Source organism: Calonectris borealis, chromosome 3, assembly GCF_964195595.1.
Source record: "Calonectris borealis chromosome 3, bCalBor7.hap1.2, whole genome shotgun sequence".
Lineage (NCBI taxonomy): Eukaryota > Metazoa > Chordata > Aves > Procellariiformes > Procellariidae > Calonectris > Calonectris borealis.
The window spans coordinates 68945893-68964921 of NC_134314.1; the positions used below are offsets into that span (position 1 = coordinate 68945893).

At 43.7% G+C, this 19029-nt stretch overlaps 1 protein-coding gene across 1 annotated transcript in view; it reads right to left on the reverse strand.

The window, feature by feature from the left end:
* Nucleotides 1–578: 578 nt before the first annotated feature.
* Nucleotides 579–19029, reverse strand: part of TULP4 (TUB like protein 4) — a 131046-nt gene continuing 112595 nt past the window's right edge. Inside the window, exons 12-14 of the mRNA XM_075146043.1 lie at nt 18328–18471; nt 10240–12824; nt 579–8506 (exon numbers count right to left, since the gene is read on the reverse strand). Coding sequence (XP_075002144.1) covers nt 8390–8506; nt 10240–12824; nt 18328–18471 — 2846 coding nt within the window. The 3' untranslated portion in view covers nt 579–8389. The remainder of the gene's footprint in view (nt 8507–10239; nt 12825–18327; nt 18472–19029) is intronic.

The window sequence follows — 19029 nt, forward strand, 5'->3', positions numbered from 1 at the left end:
TTCTGAGTAGTAGAGGTCAATTCTGAGGCCATTACCGCAAATGTGAAATTAGAACTGTTTTGTTTCCCCATGTGTACCACTTTACATTTACCTATACTGAGTTTCACCTGCCATTTTATTGCCAAGTTTCATAAAGACTTTTGAGATTATTGATGATTGGCCATTGCCTTTACTATTTTGAATAACTTTATCTCATCAGTAAACTTTGTAGCTCAATGTTCAAACTTTCAAGGCCACCCATGAATATGGTGAACAGATGAGGATCCAGCACAGACCCCTGCAAAACTTCACCAGTAACCTGGGTCCATTATGAGGATCCATGCCAGGATTCTCTCGTTTGTGCCAGAGCTTGCATGTTTATTATGCAAGGTAAGCTACTTCACTACTTTTTTTATTTCCTCAGCCCCCAGAATGCTTATTTTAGTTAAAAACCAGAGAAAGAACACTGGCCATCACAGCATTTTATTCTGTTATTAAAGATGACAGGAAAGAGGAATCTTTTGTGGTAATGTTAAAGGTTCTGGTATATCAATGACAAAATGAGAAGTACCACAAATCCCAAAGGTAGTTTCCTTAAAAAGGAAAGTAAGCAGAGGAGAAATAGCAGAAGAATCAGCTGATATCCAGGCAGATAGGAACATCGTTACGATGAAATCTTTGCCATCCATCCTCCCATATGAATGACACAAAGTATGATGGGCTGGTACACGCATCACGTTCAGTGGAAATTGCAGATACAGTTATTGAAAAGAGAAAGCATAATGGCATCTGGCTATTTATTATTCAGGTCGTTCCAGCACAGATTTGTCATCTCCTTTAAAAGTATTTAAGGTGCTTGACAAGATGCAGAATGCAACAAGAACAAGTCAGGAATTTTCTAGTCTGCAAAATTTTATTAAGCAACAGCTGGACAACTCTTACAACTCCAAATCATCAAGGAAAAATAGGGCAATCAGTCCATCTCTCAATCATGAAGACAGTAAAGAATTTGGACAAACCACATTTTTATAGGGAAACCAACAATGCTTTCTAGGCACCTCCTGCAAAATCTATTACACAAGATACATAAAAGGAGAGGCAAATCACGGTAGTTTTTAAGTACAATGGAAACCAGGTATGCTGAGGAGAAAAAAAAAGAAAACTTGAGATTCCAAAAAATATGTTTAAAAAATAGTATAGGTATGTAAAAGTACACAAATTGTGTACCAAATTTTCAAAAGCCTTAAGAAAAACATGCTGGGCTTGCTAGCTTAAGAATGCATGCACCTGCATGACTATATGCTCATTAAATAAAAAGAAAAAAAATCCAAAATCATGTTCAAAGTTATAGTACCAAAATAATGCATTTATAAACAAATGCAACTCTCCTTCTTTTTCAGGAAACACTGCAGTGCCTTTTCAATCAAATGCATCCCCATGCTATTCCACAACACCATATATTTTATCTACAATAAACAACGAGATCTTGAACAGACATACCCTTCCCCAAATGCACAACACACAAAAATAAAAAGAAGCAGCGAATGCAGAAATAGTGAAACGAAAGGCAACCAAAGGCAAAACATGTATCAAGCAAACAAAAGAAACAAAGGGAAAATTAGGAAGGTTCTGAACAAATAGTTTGAAACAACACAGGTAGGAATTACAAGCCGAGCACTATTCCAATGAAATACTTGAAACTCAGGTGTCTGCACACTGTTCAAAAATGTTTCTCTTTTATTATTACTTTAATCTTAATCCACATCTTAAACCATCTACTTGGCCGGTAAGATAAACATTCCACAAATAGACAATATTTGTCAGGATTCAGAATTGCTGAATCAGATCATATTTTTAAATTTGTAATAATGTAAACTGAAGGGCAAGGATTAAGAATAAACTGGCAGGCTTTAACATCATACCATCTATTTTTTTCATTGAATGCTCTGGATAGGTAAGTATTTGGTGTTTTCATTTATTTAATTTTAAGTCTCACAAAATCATGTTGTTTTGATCCTGCAGTCAGCTCTGGGTCAGCAAACCTGTGTACTTGCATAGTGCTCCACAACAATCTGTTTGCCTTGAAGCACAATTTCTCATTATAGATCCATTTGCAAAATCAAAAGTTGAAGGGTGAAGTTTTTAATTTTCTTAGCAAGAATTGCTTCACTGAATCCTATTTCATTCTTTTATTTGGTAAATTGCTTTTGTCTTAAAAATCTAATTTTCTAGTTGCAGCAACAATCAAACTGCCCAAAGAAATTATCTCCTGATACATCTTCAGAGATATCAGGCAACACACAAAGCTGAGCCTTTTAATCTTAAAACTTCTCTGCAGGATTTTTTTAGAAGAAAACTAAATAAATACAAAGATAAAATAATTCACATAGCCCATTGTTCACAAGTAGTAATTAATCTTATTCCTTCGAAAATGGTGCATGTAAATTCCAATCCTGCAAAGAGGACCTGTGGTGCCTACCTGCAGACTACTCCTGAGGGTAGCAGGACTCTAAACTGGTATTTGCTGATGGAGGATTGTGCTTGCCTTGAAGGTGAAGGGACTTGAAAATGAAAAAATTCATCTACCAGAATTTTTCCGTTTTTGTCAGCAGTATGATAACATTTGCTCTCTTATACTGGGAAAACCATTATGCCAATCTCTAAATAACATAAACAGCCTGCTCTCCTGCGATGGAATCCTAGAAATGGGAATAAAAGGCAAAAATCTGAATGACTACTCTGTGGCCAGGATTTTACTTCTAGCATACTTCAGGGGGGTTATACGGAACTGTCAATATAGCTGTTGGTTAACGCTTTGTAATTTTCTTAAGTGCATAGATGGGTCATGTAAGTCATTCTTACTTTATAATCACATAGTAATGGGAAAGTACGTTTTGGGTTGGATTCTATTCTCTTATGTATCTTGGTGTAACCATGTAGTGAGGGTAGAAGTTGGCCCTTTGTCAGCATGCCATGCAAATAACTCATCTGTTACGAATCTCCAAGTCAGATTTACTGGTCTGGAGTGGTTTGGGTTCTGCAGAAATGTGCAATTTCCAAACTGCTGCTCTGTGAAACACATTCTTAAAAGCTAGTGAAAACTTACTCTGTCTTCTCTCCCCTTTCTCTCAATCAAATCAGTTTTTGCATGTGTTGCTCTCTTCGTATGAGGATTTGAACTGTTTCTGACAGGTTAACAGGGCACCGAGATAACATAGGATCATACTCATCAGGCTGCAAAAAGCAAATGCACAGAAATTGTCTGAGGCAACAATCAGGCAAGCTCTGAAATCTGTTTGGAATTTCTGAGAGGACACTAAAAAGACACATCAAGGAAAGCCTGGACCTACAGGAAGTCTAGGCTCAAGGCTTCAGCAAAGTCAGGTATCTTTGTCTGATACCTGTACACCTTCAAGCATCTTCATAAAAACAATGGAACAAAACTGGAGAGAGAAATGTGGAACTGTTTTACTTGTGGTTGCATCACAGAAAGTTTATCCAACTGAGATGAACCTGTGTACAGATTTACTGTCATACAACCAATATTCAGGCAGCCCATGGCACATGTTACTGCCACCTCTGGAACTGAGTGCAAAACTATTAACGTGATAATTCCTTTTTTATCTCTTTCACCCCCCTCCTTCTCATAGTTTCCCAGGGTGTTGCAGAAACGTGATATTCTTGCTGTTTCAAGCTAAAATTTGCCACTCCATGCATAGTGCACTTCATACCAGACTTTAAGTATCAATTTTTAGACTCTGTTAGGACCTGCATTTCGAGGATATCAGTCATATTTTTTCAAAAGAATCAGGTTCTCTGTTGCATCCCTTTGCAACTCCAGTGGAGCAGATTCTGACTTCAAATGGCCACCATGGCCACTGGCTGGCATCGGGGCTTTCTCTGCCCAAGGCTGCTGCAGCCCAAGCCCTGCAGACCTAGAAGGACGAGTGGAGGAACGCCTGCTCCACCAGGTCTCCGACGGAGCATCCTGAAGAGGCAAAGCTGCGGCAGGCAGTGTCAGCACTCAGCTCCATCAGCTCTGTGCAGCGCTAGCTCAGGTATCAGAAGCACTATGGCTGTGTTGGAATCAGCTGCGCCCAGCTGAAGGAGGAGTATTATTACTCTGAGCAGAGGAAAATGCATCTACTGCTACACATTTCTTGTGCCTCAGATAGCTTATTCCAAGCTAGTTTGCTTGTATCTCTGCATAGCACTGAATTACGCCATTGCCAAACCCTACTAAACTATGCAATGAACTTCTTACAAACTGAGCCTATATAGTTATACCCTCTTTTACCACGTAAGCCACCTTATTTTATATCTCAAGAAAAAGCACTGTACTAAGAAGAGGGAAAGCAAATCAAGCCTTGTATTTTTAAAACCACTCTCAAGTGAAATACATAGTTAGAAACAAAGGAGGAAAACAGTGGAGAAGGACAGGTTTGTGCAGGTCCCAAAGAAGTCATCTACACTCTTTGTAGTCTACACAGTCCTCCATAGCAAACTCACTGTGTTCAGCTGCCAAAAAAATATTTTTGCCTGCCCGCATTATGAAAATTTGCATACTATCCAGCAAAAACAGGTCTTCCTATATGCATTTTTAACTTCTTGCAGCAAAACATACTGCTAGCGAACAATTACTTACAAAGATGCTCTTTACATATAAATAAGAAAGTGTGTATAACTCACTGATACATAGTAATAAAATAATCCCTAAATCACTTATTACATTACGCAAGATAAATAATTTGTCTTTTGGACATTAACAGGAAATCTGCATTAAATTATCTTTAAAAAACCACTCAAAACTCCCTAAAAAAAAAAAAAAACACAAAAAAACCCCCCAACAAAAACCCCACAAACTCCCTAGACTGTCACAATTATTGCACAACTAAAAAAAAGCTTTGGAAAAAACATACTTTACTACTGGAAATTACTGTATGTATAAAAGAACTAGATACTTCTGAACACTTTGCTACATTCTTCCTAGAAGAACTTAGTTATCTACAGAAAACCTGGGTTTTACTAATGAAATATAAAATGTAACATCTATCTTTTGGCTGAATGCAATAGCGATCTTCAGGATTTAAGTGATTATTTTGGAGGAGGCTTTTAAATTTGTTATCTACATTGTATCTCAATGAAAAATAAAACAACTGTCACTTTCACTTGTTCTTTGTATAATTTAGGATCCAGCTGCACACTCAGATATTTACATAATTCCCATTCCTTTCATTAAAATTCTATATATTTGAGAGTATTTTTTCTCTCTAATACTGGGTATTCTCTACGCCATTAAAATCTGCAGTTAAAGGGACTCTGTTAAATTATTTTCAAAAAGATAAAAGATTATCTTATCCCATAGGATTTTCTGACAAGTAGATGGGAAGGATGTTGGAAATTGCATTTATTTTCCTAATTTTTGATAATTATTCCTTGTGCTTTGCTGGGGCAGAAACCAGGTCTATTCTGTGCCAAGGCTCTTTGTAAGTGCCATCAGAAGGATGCAATTATGAGCTGGGCCAATGAAATCAAATTACTAACTCTGCTACTTGTTGTATCGGGTTTCATTTCTTGGTTCTCCATTAGCATAAAACTGCTGATAACTGGAAAAATTTGGCAACGAACCAAGCGAAGAGGAATACTGTTCCCTGGAAGGTTAAAGAAACTGCACACAGAAGTCCTATTTATTTTGTTCAGAAAAAACATTCATGTTGTTTCCACGTAATACGAATTTTGGCTTAAAACTACAGGTGATGTTCCTTCCAACTGAAGATTTCTAACATGTGACTGAGTGGCCCTTCCATCAGCAAGCAAGCAAGCCAGCCATGGTATGTTTCTTCTCTTATGGTGTTCAGTGTGTGCCTGTTATACTCTAATTAGGGTATGACTGGTTAGCGCAGACCTTAGGGCAGGTGAGGACTCTGATCCACCAACTTTCCTCCTTGTGTATTGGAATCAGTGGACTGAGAATTCAACCTACTGTTCGTACAGCATATAACTCAATACAGATGAAGGGCTTAATAGCACTTCCTCCACAAAAATCCAAGGGAAACACTTCCATTGATTTTAAAGGGCCCAGAACCAAATCCATTTTGGTTCCTCTGTTCCACACACATTATACATACAGGCACTCAAAGTGCTGAATAAATCATGCACGTGAGAAAGAATACAAATAGGCCCAGACAACTGATGGAAATTCAACAAAATTAATTAATTAAACCAGACAACAATCTACTAGATGCCAAGGGAAATGTTGTGCCTGACCACTCCCACATGCAAGCAGAAGCTGCTGAGCTTTGGGATAATACAGGCATGGTACCATCTACTTCCCCCCTCCTTCCTTCCTACCTCTGCTTCCTCTCTCCAACAAAACTGTCTTGCAGGTGGTTTTTCCTGGACTTACCCTGCAGGACATTACCTATGGATGATCTGCCTCGCCATCTCCCTTGGCAACTCTCAAAACTCCTCTCTGACTGGCATTACTCCCTCTGTGCTGCACAGCTCTAGAAGCCTCAGCAGAGCCGAAGTTATAAGCTGACTGCATGTTGGTAACTTCTACTACAGCAGGGTCTCATCTTATGTGATATGTTCCTCTAGAACGAATCAAATGCAACACACATCTGCCCTACCATTAGGATTTAAGAAAAGCAAAGAGAGAAAATCACGCCTATTCATCTTAAGTTGCACTGAGTTTTTCATGTAAGAAGTTAAACTGTGGATGAAAGACAAAGACAAAGCAGCCATCAACACCTCTACCAAAAGATCTTTCTCAGTGTGCCTTGCACTTCAAAAGAGTAATTTCTGAAGGAAATCTGCAGTTACGTTTTGTAATCTAATGTCCAAATAATTACATGAATAATTTTGGGTTTTGTGTATTACTGGGGAAACTACTTCCATATCAAAACATATTCTGTAGCAAAATGCAGGCAAGGAGGAAAGAGAGAAAGCAAAAAAATATGTGCACAACACATGGACAACACAGAAACTCTTCTGTGCAAGCAACCCTTCTGAAATACTCAACAGGTCTGCATGTCCACCAGAAAGAACTGCAGAGCATCATGCTACAGTTATTAAGCCTTCCTCCGTAACACTCCATGTAAACTTCGGCTTCCCACTCTTAGCTGGAGCATTATATTCTCAAACCACAGCCACAAAGACTACTCAAGTAGCAAGGTGATAAAAGGGATGATTCTGTCCAATTTTTCCTTCCTCTTTCAAGTCATTTGTTCTCCAGCCAGCCATGATGTTGTTTCCTGTAATGAAATTGCGTTCCTGATGAAATTGCTTCCTGTAATGACTTGCTATACTTCTGTCTCCTTCCTAATTCACTGTTGTAGAACTTGATTCATACTGAATACATAAGAAGACTGAATACACGGGGCCTTCTCATTCACCTGAAAGACTTTGTTTATGAAGTGTAAACACATTTAAATGAGGAGCATGTACAGGCGTGGCCTCAGAGGTACATCTGGTCACACTGTACTTCTCCCAACTACAGGCCAAATTGGACAATACTGCTGATCAATATGGAACAAAAAAGCAATGCTCATAGTTATCTCCTCCCCTATTTTCTGTCACCTACTGAAAGATGTTTATCCCCAACAACAAAAGAAGCAACGCTCGTAATTATTTCCTCCTCTATCTTCTGTCACCTACTGAAAGATGTTTATCCCCAATAACAGCACACAAAACAAGCAGACATCAACTTCTTTGATACAGTGGGTTTTCAAACCACCCATAGGTAACAACTGTTTCTCTTCTGAATAATACATCATTATTTATAAATTAAACATTGACCTACATAAGCCTCCTTGGAACTTGTGGTGCTCACTTATCAGAGATCAGAGAAGAAACACATGTCTTCAAGTATTATAGCTTCTTTGTTTTCTTTTTTTGCTGCTATCACTGATGTAGTAGTAGTAGAGTAGTAGTAGTACAAACTGGACCAGAAAAAAAGTTATGTTCCCTGTTTTAAAAAGAACAGCATGATATAAGGCAGTCTATCAAAAAGAGCAGTCTTTTTTAATCCCCCTATGAGCTTACATCAGCTACTGTAGCATACACGGCAGAACCACCACAACAAGCCAAAAGCCACACTTCTCCACGTAACACTGAATGGCTCTCAACCCTTCGCTCTTTCTGAGACCCAGCACAACGCTTAAAAAGAAAAAAAACACCTGAAAACAAACAAACGAACGAACGAACAAAACAGAAAACAGCCCCCCACCCTCCACCCCATGACTGATTAGAGTTAATGCCCTTCTGCTGGGCACCAAGAGACTTTTCCAGTTTTACTGCCGCCTTCACTCCCAGGCACCTCTGCACACCTAAAGCAGGCTGCCCTGACATTTTCCGGTTTGGACTTTATGAGAAGGTTAACATTTTCCTCTCTCCAGTCTCTGCTTGTTCATTTCAGGCGTTGAGTCACATTAGCCAGAGCAACAGCAAAGGCTTGCACTGCAGAAAATGGATACTGAAAGTCCAAAATGTAAGCATTGCCATCAATCCTTCCAAACTGCATCACCTGGGAAGCAGGGGAAGAGGAGAAGAGAAGGAAAAAGAGAACAAGGTCAAAAAAACTGAACCACAGAAAAGGAACCAGAGAAGAATAAAAGTGAAATGTTTTTGCTCCTTTGTAAGAACACTGAGCTAATATGAATGGGGCTACTCACAGAATGGGGTATGATGCCAAAGAAGAGTAAGAGTACTATTTGTATAGAGTATTTGACTGCAATATTTGACTCTATAAAGTAAACTGAGCTTTAAAACATGCTAGACTGTGTACAGCATTGGTGTAAGTAGATTGTCACCAATTACTTCAGCAGATGTGGGTTACACCAGCACCATGCTTCCTGCAGGAAAATACCATTCTCTCCCTTGGAGAGATCCTATCATCAGCCCATCAGGAAAACAGATTTTGTTTTCAAAGAAGGGACCTTTCAGGGAAGGGGAATAACCACTCTCCTGACTCGTAGCACTTCAGAGCCAGTAAGCTGTATGCTCTTGGCAGTTCTGTTTTCCTTTGCATAAACTTCACCAGCACATAATTACACAAGAATGAATCAGCAAAGGGGCAGTGGGAGCTGTTTAAAATGTAAAGCAAGGCTAGTCAGGTTGTTCATTGTTATTCCGCAGGGAATATCTGAAGTTTGGCCTATTATTACTGCTTTTTCATTTGCTTCATCAGAAGCCCAGATCATATTTGCTCTACAGTGAAGTTCCTTGAGCTAGAATGGAGGCTGTCTGTATAAACCACGTAAGGCTTTGTTCCCCCACCAACAAAACCTGCGGCCGGGTGATTTTACACAGCTGTCCACGGGCACGTATCCACAGCCATTTAACTGAAGAAGAAAGTTGATATAAACGGCTCTGATCACTGCCTTTTTAATGAACTGTTGTTACAGACAAACAAAAGCAAGAGACTAGCGCTGGTCATGCATGTTGGATATTTAAGACACCTAACTCCCAAGTTAAATCAGAGGGAGTTGAGAGCCTTGATGTCTTTAATAAATCAAAAGTGACTTACAGAGATGGGACAGCCGGACAAGGAAATAAATGTATGTCTCCCGAATCTCAGTCCAGTGTCTTGCTGATTGATACCAACTAATAGCCTGGGTTGGTGTAGTAACACAAGGTGAGAGCCTAAAATTAAATGTTTTGATTTTTTGAACAATCCACAAACCCCTCTACCCATGGGCGGTTCAGAAGCCCCTTGTTCTGGGGAAAGGTCAGTGCCTCCCTTCCCCTAGCATTAAGAACCAGCCCGAGAGGCCTGGTAACCCATGAGGGGAAATTTTGGCATGGAGGGAATCTAACTGCCTGTCCATCATCTCTGCCTTTGCTATCTGCTGACTGGCTAACCTTTGTGAGCACCGCAAGAAGGGAGCAGTGCTCATTCAGCTAGCTGCCATCCAGAACCACCTACGGCAAATGCAGCTACCGTTGGGGAGATGTGTTGTTTTTATTACAAAACCCACCTACCTTCAGAAGTGAGAGCCAGTGAGACTAAAGGAGGCCCTTATTCCCATGTCCAACTGGAGTAAGACCAAACATATTTTTATAACTGAAATTCACCCTCCATTCTGAATCTAGACCTTTGACGGCTGTTTTTTATCAACCATGTGGCAAACCTTTTTTCCACGGAGCAGCTAACACAAGCGGGAGGCACTCGGCCACGTGAGAGGCACAGCTTATTTCTGGCAAGGCTTTCCCACCCCCTGTCCCCCATCTCAGCCTGCATGTGCTGCCCCCTCCTACCTGTCGTCCTTCCAGCTCAATTTGGAAGTTTTTTGCCGACTCCTGGGTCACCCGCCCTCCGAAGTCCAGCTGGTAGACTTGCGTAGCCTCGTTCCACAGTGGCTGCTTGTTGGCCATCACGTACACAAAGCCCTGGCTCCCCAGTCTCCCATCCTCCTTCTCGCTGGCCTTCCGGCACTTGAATTCGTCCAGCTCACTGGCTGTCCTCAAACTCCTTTTGGTTTTCCAACCCTTTTTGCTGCCCTGGCTCTGGTTCATCAGTTCATCCCCACTGATAAAAAGCTCTGGCTCGCTCTCCGAACTGTCCTGAAACTCGTTCGTCTTGTTTAGCTTCTTGGACTTCAGCTGGTCTTTCTGGCTCTTGACTTTCTTCTTCTCCCTCCCCAGACGAGGGCTGGATATTAGCGAATTGAAGTCGGTCAGAGTCCTTGCCTCCTTTTTGACCTTGCCCTCGGTGATAGCCTGCACGTTTCCTTCCTCGGCTCGACTGTCCAGGCGCTTCCGGCTCTTCTTGCCGAATTTGTCCGTCCTTTGAGGAACAGGGCTTTCCGTCAAGGAGAGCACCTCCTGGAAGGTGTCTGCCGTCTCCACCATTACCTCTGTGCCCACGTGGCCCTGCAGCTCTGCCGGCGGGGGAGACATCACTGGCTTCTCTACCACGAGGAGCGGCTTGGGGGGCAACGTGCCCTGGGGGTTCTGTACGGGTGGGCAGGTGCTGTAGGAATTCCATGGGTGCAAGGCGATGGGTGGCAGCTGTAAACTAGAGCAGGCGCTACTTCCTGGGTACATAGGTGGCAAAGGGCAATAGGAGAGGTTGGATGGATAACCTGGCTGAAGCACGACTGTGGGCTCCTGCTGTGCAAACTGCGTTGGGGCCAGAGCTTCTTTGGGGGAGCAGGGGGGCTGCATTCCCTGAAGGGGAGGGGCACTGTAGCTTCCTGGGTAAGGTACTCCAACCCCATAACTCGTCTGGAAAGTGGCAGTGGGACTGGTTGGAGACTTGGGGGAAACAAACGGCACTCGAGACATATCCAGATGTTGAGCTTGACCGATGATGAGAGGAGTAGGTTTTAGAGGGTTGGGCACTGAGCTCTGAGATGTCCTTTCCTGAGGAACCCATATCTCTTCACTCACCAAAGGGTCCCACTGGTACGGTGGTGGCCGTTTTACACCGAGGGCAGCCTCCGTCAAGGACACAGGTACATGCCGTATTGATTTCTCCACCGGACAGTGCTGAGAAAGGGCCTCATCCTCCGTGAAGGCTGAGTTGATATAATCTGCTCGGTCACGGGAATTGTCAGGCGGGCTCAGCAAGCTGTAGGAGGACTGGGAGGCCAGAGGTGAAGTACTGACAGAGTGAGCAATGACAGAGCTGTGCTGGGAGCCACTCCCCGTGCTCAGATCAGGTCTCATGCCACCAATACTGGAAGTGCTGCTACTAGCGTTGGCACTAGTGATGTTGCCCACAGCACCAGCACTTGTGTTGCTGCTGCCGCCACTGCTGCTGCATTGGCTGCAGGTGTACAAGGCGGTGGGTACTCTCTGCTGGTACTGTGCCGTCACAACGCTGCTCTTGGCCTTCAGGGGAAGTTGCAAGGTGGCTCTCTGACCATCCACCAGCTGAGCCATTTTCAGGGCTGCCTCTCTGCTGTTCCTCCGCAGAGTTGCATGAATGATACTGCTGTCCAGCCTCTGCGCAATGCTTCTGCCTTGGGACAGCTGGCTGGCGATGTCAGGGTAGGGCGGCGGGTCCCCAGTTGGGATGGAGTAACGGGGGACCGTGAGCCGGTTCAGAGTGGCACTGGTGCAGGGCTGCTGCATCTTCTTCTCAGCGGCGGTGATGCGCAAGGTGGCGGAGCTGCCGGGCCCCGGCAGGGTGTAGGTGCTCTGGGCACAGAGCATCCTGGTGCGAGGCCGGCACACCTCCTCCACGTTCCCGCTGCTGTCGAAGGTCGTTATTCGCTCGTACCCCAGGGGAGTCTGGTAGTGCCCCGCTGGGTAGAGGGAGAACTCCCCCTTTTTCAGACAGAGGTCGAGGGGTGGCTGCGGGGGGCCGGGCGGGGGTGGCGGGGCAGTGGTTGGTGCGGCAGGGATGGTGCCAGGATAGGGCGGTGGGGGGTTCATCTTGTTCAGCTGCAGCTCCTGGGCGGCCCCGAAGATGACGGTGTCCCCTTCCACCAGCTGCGGCCCTGGCCGCGGGGTCTTGGCCTTGGGCAGGGGCTCGTGCTCGCGGTCACTGTGGTCCCGCAGGTCGGCCAGGGTGATGGCAGAGGGCGCGGGGGGCGGCGGGGCGAGGGCAGGGGGCGCGGGGGCAGCGCGGCCCAGCTCCCCTCCAGCCAGCGCCCCTGCCCCAGGGCCAGGAAAGCGGCCTGGCACCCCTGGGAAGGGCCCCGCCCCCTCGCCCACCGCTTCCGCCGGTGGATTGGCCAGCACGTCCAGCTGCACATTCTGATTGGCCAGCAGCGACTGGACCAGGCCGATGCTCTGTGTGGGCGACATGGCCTGGGCCGAGCTGTGGATGGGGGCGATGGGGATGTTGACGGTGCACGGCGGGCTGCTGGCGGGGGCGCCGGGGGCGCCGGGCACTGCAACAAACAACACATTGTGTCATAGAATCATAGAATCATTAAGGTTGGAAAAGACATCTAAGATCATCAAGTCCAACTGTTAACCTAGCACTGCCAAGTCCACCACTAAACCATGTCCCTAAGCACCACATCTACACGTCTTTTAAATACCTCCAGGGATGGTGACTCCACTGCTTCCCTGGGCAGCCTGTTCCAAGACTTGACAACCCTTTCCGTGAAGAAATTTTTCCTAATAGCCAACCTAAACTTCCCCTGCCACAACTTGAGGCCATTTCCTCTCATCCTATCGCTTGGGAGAAGAGACCAACACCCACCTCGCTACAACCTCCCTTCAAGTAGTTGTAGAGTGTGATGAGGTCTCCCCTCAGCCTCCTCTTCTCCAGGCTAAACAACCCCAGTTCCCTCAGCCGCTCCTCACAAGACTTGTGCTCCAGGCCCTTCACCAGCTTCGTTGCCCTTCTCTGGACACGCTCCAGCACCTCCATGTCCTTCTTGTAGTGAGGGGCCCACAACTGAACACAGGATTCGAGGTGCGGCCTCACCAGTGCCGAGTACTGGGGCACGATCACCTCCCTGCTCCTGCTGGCCACACTATTTCTGATACAGGCCAGGATGCCGTTGGCCTTCTTGGCCACCTGGGCACACTGCCGGCTCATGTTCAGCCGGCTGTCAGCCAGCACCCCCAGGTCCTTTTCCTCTGGGCAGCTTTCCAGGCACTCTTCCCCAAGCCTGTAGCGTTGCCTGGGGTTGTTGTGGCCCAAGTGCAGGACCCGGCACTTGGCCTTGTTGAACCTCATACAGTTGGCCTCAGCCCATGGATCCAGCCTGTCCAGGTCCCTCTGCAGAGCCTTCCTACCCTCCAGCAGATCAACACTCCCGCCCAGCTTGGTGTCGTCTGCAAACTGACTGAGGGAGCACTCGATCCCCTCGTCCAGATCTTTGATAAAGAGATTGAACAGGACCGGCCCCAGTACTGAGCCCTGGGGAACACCGCTCGTGACCGGCCGCCAGCTGGATTTAACTCCGTTCACCTCAACTCTCTGGGCTCGGCCATCCAGCCAGTTTTTTACCCAGCGAAGAGTGCACCTGTCTAGGCCGTGAGCCGCCAGCTTCTCTAGGAGAATGCTGTGGGAAACAATGTCAAAGGCTTTAGTAGGTAGACAACACCCACAACCTTTCCCTCATCCACGAAGCAGGTCACCTTGTCACAGAAGGAGATCAGGTTAGTCAAGCAGGAGCTGCCTTTCATAAACCCATGATGACTGGGCCTGATCACTTGGTTGCCCTCTATGTGCCGCGTGATGGCACTCAAAATGATCTGCTCCATAACATTCCCCAGCACCAAGGTCAGACTGACAGTTCCTACACAGGAACTACAGGCCTGTAGTTCCCCAGGTGCTCCTTATGGCACCCGCTGCCCCATGGGGGGACCCGCGCCTCGGCCTCCTCTGCCCCAGAGGTCCTCGCACGTGACAGCGGTGGCGAGGTCTGTGCTGTGGGGCTGCCCCAGCCCCGGGCCCAGAGGTGCAAGGGGCCGCAAGCCTTTGCTGACTGCAGTGGTTAGGCAAGTGGTTGGATAACAGGCACTAAAATAGGGAATTTTCCAGAAGTAGTTTCACATATTTTTGGGTTTTCTTCAGCACTTGTGGAAGACATGCGGGTTGTTAAAAAATGTTTAACGGGAAAATTTCATGGCAGCGTTGACATAAAATTCAGAAACTGGGGAGAAATTGTTTTTTAAAGCTAGCTAGAAGAAAAAAACACTGCACATCTTTTCTACTGCATTCCACTTTACCTTTGACTTTTTAAACTACCTGCTATCTTTATGTCCTTGCTTAAGCGCTCTGTTGCATTTGGATGGACTGCTATCAGATCCCAAAATCAATGGATCAGACCTTAGTTTGAACAAGTAAGCCAGCCTGTCTCCACTGATTCCCATTGTAACAGCTGGTGGTCAACTTTAAAGTAACTTCTTGGGAGTGATGCTTCAGAGATAAAGTTCAGAGCTCGCTTTCAGTCTACACTATGATTGCCACGGACTTTCACAGAGCAAGGAGTTTCCCTGATGGGTCTGAATTACCATTCACTTATCAGCCAATTTTAACTACTCCTACTCAAATCAATAAAAGTTTTGCTGAATCAGGACTCACTAGTTTTCAGGGAAGTTTTTTGATAATAAATACATCAACAAACAACAGAAAGGAAAATCCACCTGTGGCTGCTGCCATCTCTTCTTTGCCTCTAGTCCTAGGACCACTAACGTGGCCTCCTGGCTTCCTCTAGGGCTGCTGCTACAAAAAAGTCCCCGCTAGCCCAGGCTGACTCCCTCTAGAGCCAGTTGGGTGTCACTGTGCCATGCTTCAGGAGGAAGATGAAATGATGCTCCTCAAGCCTGCCCTGATCTGACAGCACTTATGAGTTTTGACTTGAACATTTTTTGTCATCAAAAAAAAAAAAAAGGAAAAAGTGGAGGAAAACAAAAAGAAAATCTAAGATCTGCACTGAAGGCACTGTGTAGTATCTAGTAAAATGTCCCCAGACTCAATGAGCTTAGGAAAACTGGAGAATACAGATAACAGTTGGGAAAAGGGAAGTATTATTACTCTTGAGTATAGTGGGTGACAAAGCAACTAATAACACAAAATGAAGGAAGATGAAACAAAGAGAGAGAGGAATATGATGAAATGAAATACAGGCAAAACTTATAAAAGTTCTTGAAAGAAGTTTTGTAAGGAAAAGATGTGAGGAAATAGATGGGAAGCCAAAAAGATTCAAGAAGTGGGTACTGTAGTCAGGGCAACTTCAGCATCAGTGTTTGGACAGGCTGCAATCAGAAATGTGAAAAGAAGCAAATGTATATAGGAAAAGTTTCCCACACGTGGTGATGGTGAACAAGGGACAGTGAGGCAAGAAGCAATTCTGATGATTATAAGCAGAAGCATGGAGCTTGCTCAAATGCTTGCAAATCCTTTTGCAAAAAGCGGTGAGAGTGATTCTAACAGGAACTACCACTGAAAAGCTGGAGTGCTGCAGGGAAATGAGAACGCTGGAACCAAGCAGAGGTGCAGACGTCAAGATAAGAAGGAACAAAATGTAATAATGAGGGGAAACAGCAAATACTGTATTAAAACCCCCAAGAATCTTGCAGATTCTTCATTAGTTTTCCTGTATAAAAAAAATCCATGGAAAATGATAAGCGAGTTGCATCAGCAGGTTTATGGGTGGAAAAGAGACGAGAGTAATATCCAGGATCGTTTAAGTGTGCCAAATTCTGTGGATACCTCTGATTTGAAAGACCAGATCAGGCAAGAGATCCATTAGTCAGGACTCCTCCAGCCACTGCCCAGTTCCTAATTAATTTCTAATTAAAATTCTAGTCATCTACCTATGACCTGTAATTACATTTTCGATAACATTAGGCTTTTATCAGCATCAGTCATGAATGTGGTAGGTGTACAGATAGGTCTGTGGCTATGCTGGCAAATTTTTATGGTAGTTCTGTTCGTTCCTTTAGAAGACGACCGACAGCTAAACTTAACTGACCCTAAGGCAGCGTGGTTCTGTGCTCCACTGGCAGGCCACACTTTCATCCTGATACCTGCCGGTTAGCAATTTATCCGCCAGAGCTTGAGGTTTAATTGTTAGCTTGGCTTGAGCAACCCAGAATGTTGCTGTCATGGGTATTAAGTGCCTTATAAAGCAAAATTTCATTCGTCACAGTGTTGCTTAATATCCCAAAGTGTTTAAATCCAATATTTTTTTCATTTCTCCAATGGTTTTTAAGTGATTTGTTTGCATAATTTGCAAGTTAAATCAATTCACTGTCCATTTGCCTTGCCAAATCTTTACTGACTACATTAAAAAACACCTGTCCCAAGAGTACCTCACTATTAATATTCCACTGCCCAAGTGCAGCTTTCTACTATGTTTTTTTTAATCTAACATGTCATCACTATTTACACTGCAATATTTTTTCCCATTAGTATATGGCACTTTTTTCCTTTATATGCAGGCTTTAAGAAAGGATATCCCCAAAAATGTTTTTGAAAATTTAAGTAGCCTCCATTTGCTAAGTCAGAAATGAATTTTCAGAAGAAACTAGAAAGAAAAAAGTGAACAAGAAGAGGAAGGCTGTTATGGAGGACAGGGTAGTATGATTCTTTTACTAGCCTTCTCAAAGAGCTGTAACAAAATTCTCTAACAATTTCCCCTATTTATGTGGTGTTCACCAATCTGCAATTCTGAGTACTATTTCAGCTCTTTTAATAATATAAAAGGAATTGTTATTGCAGATCTAATCCAATTTTCAGGAAGGGATGCGAAGACTTTATATTAACCTTCTTTTTCTATTTAGTTTTTGTATTACTTTTTGTCAGCTTGGACCATGTTTCGTAATAAAAAATGTTGAGTGCTTCCTATGCATAATATATATACGATCATCAATGTCTCTATTGTTTTCTTCAGATCTTACAGGTAAATAACATGTAGACATAAATTAGGCAAGCCAAGCCCCAAATCGTGAAAGAATGGGCTTCATTTTAAGCACACAAGTGTTTTCTTAGAAGTCCAGAGGACTACTCTGATGCTTGGGTCAGACACAAGCTTTGGTGCTTTCAGCAGTCAAAACCTTGGTCTGAAATAATGGGATTATTTCCATTTATTTCAATAGACTCTAGCACAAGCCTTTAATTGCTTTGCAGTGCTCACATTCCTTCCTCCTTGAAGGGTACTGGCATGATGGCCGCTTCTGTAGTTCTAAAAACCTGTGATCTGGCAAAGGGAATCCCTCACTGATATGAAAATTCTGAAAATGTATTAATTTATCTTCTTGTCTATTATTTGTTAATTTTATTGGCATGATTTTTTTTTTCATTGGAGGAGGTCCTGAGTACTTCCAACCCTTTTACTGGCCACGTTCACATCACCTGCATCCAAGCCTTCCCTGCACTGCTTGAATCTCCTGCTACCTTACATCTCAGTGAAATGAGACATTCTTCCTGATCCCCCTTATAGATTACTTCACTATTTTAGCCTCTCTGTAAAACTTGGTATTGATAAAAATTCAAATGGGCATTTATCACTTCTCAAAGGGTGGCTGAGTTTTACGGGAACCTGCCCTCCAATCCAAGCTCCTATCAGCAGGCTGTGCTTTGCTGCCATCAGGTCACAAGAAGGACCCTTTTGGGCTTCCAATACATTACAATCCTGTCCTACAAAGATGCAGAATGCAAGGCTTTGGTCTACGGAGAATTCTTAGCAAACTAAATAGAAGATGATTAATTTTCCAATGAACTTGAAACTTACACGGATTGTATTTTCCACACATTTTAGAAAACGATGTCCATAATACATATTAGCCTTACTCTAATTCAGTTCTGCAGGATGCCATCAGACTAAGGGATTTTGATTTGTGTGTTTACCAGAGGGGGCTAGTGACACAAGTGATCTGTCCTCCATCTAGCTTAACCCATAACATGGCAGACCTCTATCTCCTCCTTACCTGGTAAATCATCTTCGTCTTCGCTGAAAACATTTGGATTAAAGACAGGCAGGTTAATGTAGTCCATTGAAATCTTCCGCACTTCTGGGAGATATATTGTCATCTGCCTGGGCTGAAGATGCAGCAAACTGGTTTTATATATTACTGGAGAAAGAGTATAACAAGAAATTAAAAAAAAAAAAAAAATCTGTTACACAAAGAGCTAAGAAAGCTAAGAAAAAATCAATTCAAAGCAGACAGAAGGGTTATGATTATTTTTATTTAAGTATTAATGAACAAATGCATATATGGGCCATTCTTAGCCAAATCACTATGTTAACACTTTGTATAAACAGAATAAAAGAGTTTGTTTCTTTCAGCTATTGCTCTTTAAATAGAAGTAGCATCTCTGTACTTAAATCATCTGTAGAAATAATTAATTACTTCATCTTGTATTCACATCTACTTTTACGGAAGGAAAATAATTTTTTCATTCTGCTTTTGGAACTCTTCACCACAGGATGCTACCAACTTACATGAGTTTATGGGAAAACTGGAAAGCTCTCAGGAAGAAAATCTGTTGAGGGTTACTGAACACAAAGAAACCCCTCCTGGCTCAGGAAGTCCCTGGGACACAAACCATTGGAGACTGGGAGAACATTTGAAGGAAGAATCACCACACACTTACTCTACACTTCTATCCTTCTCTACATGTCTCTCACT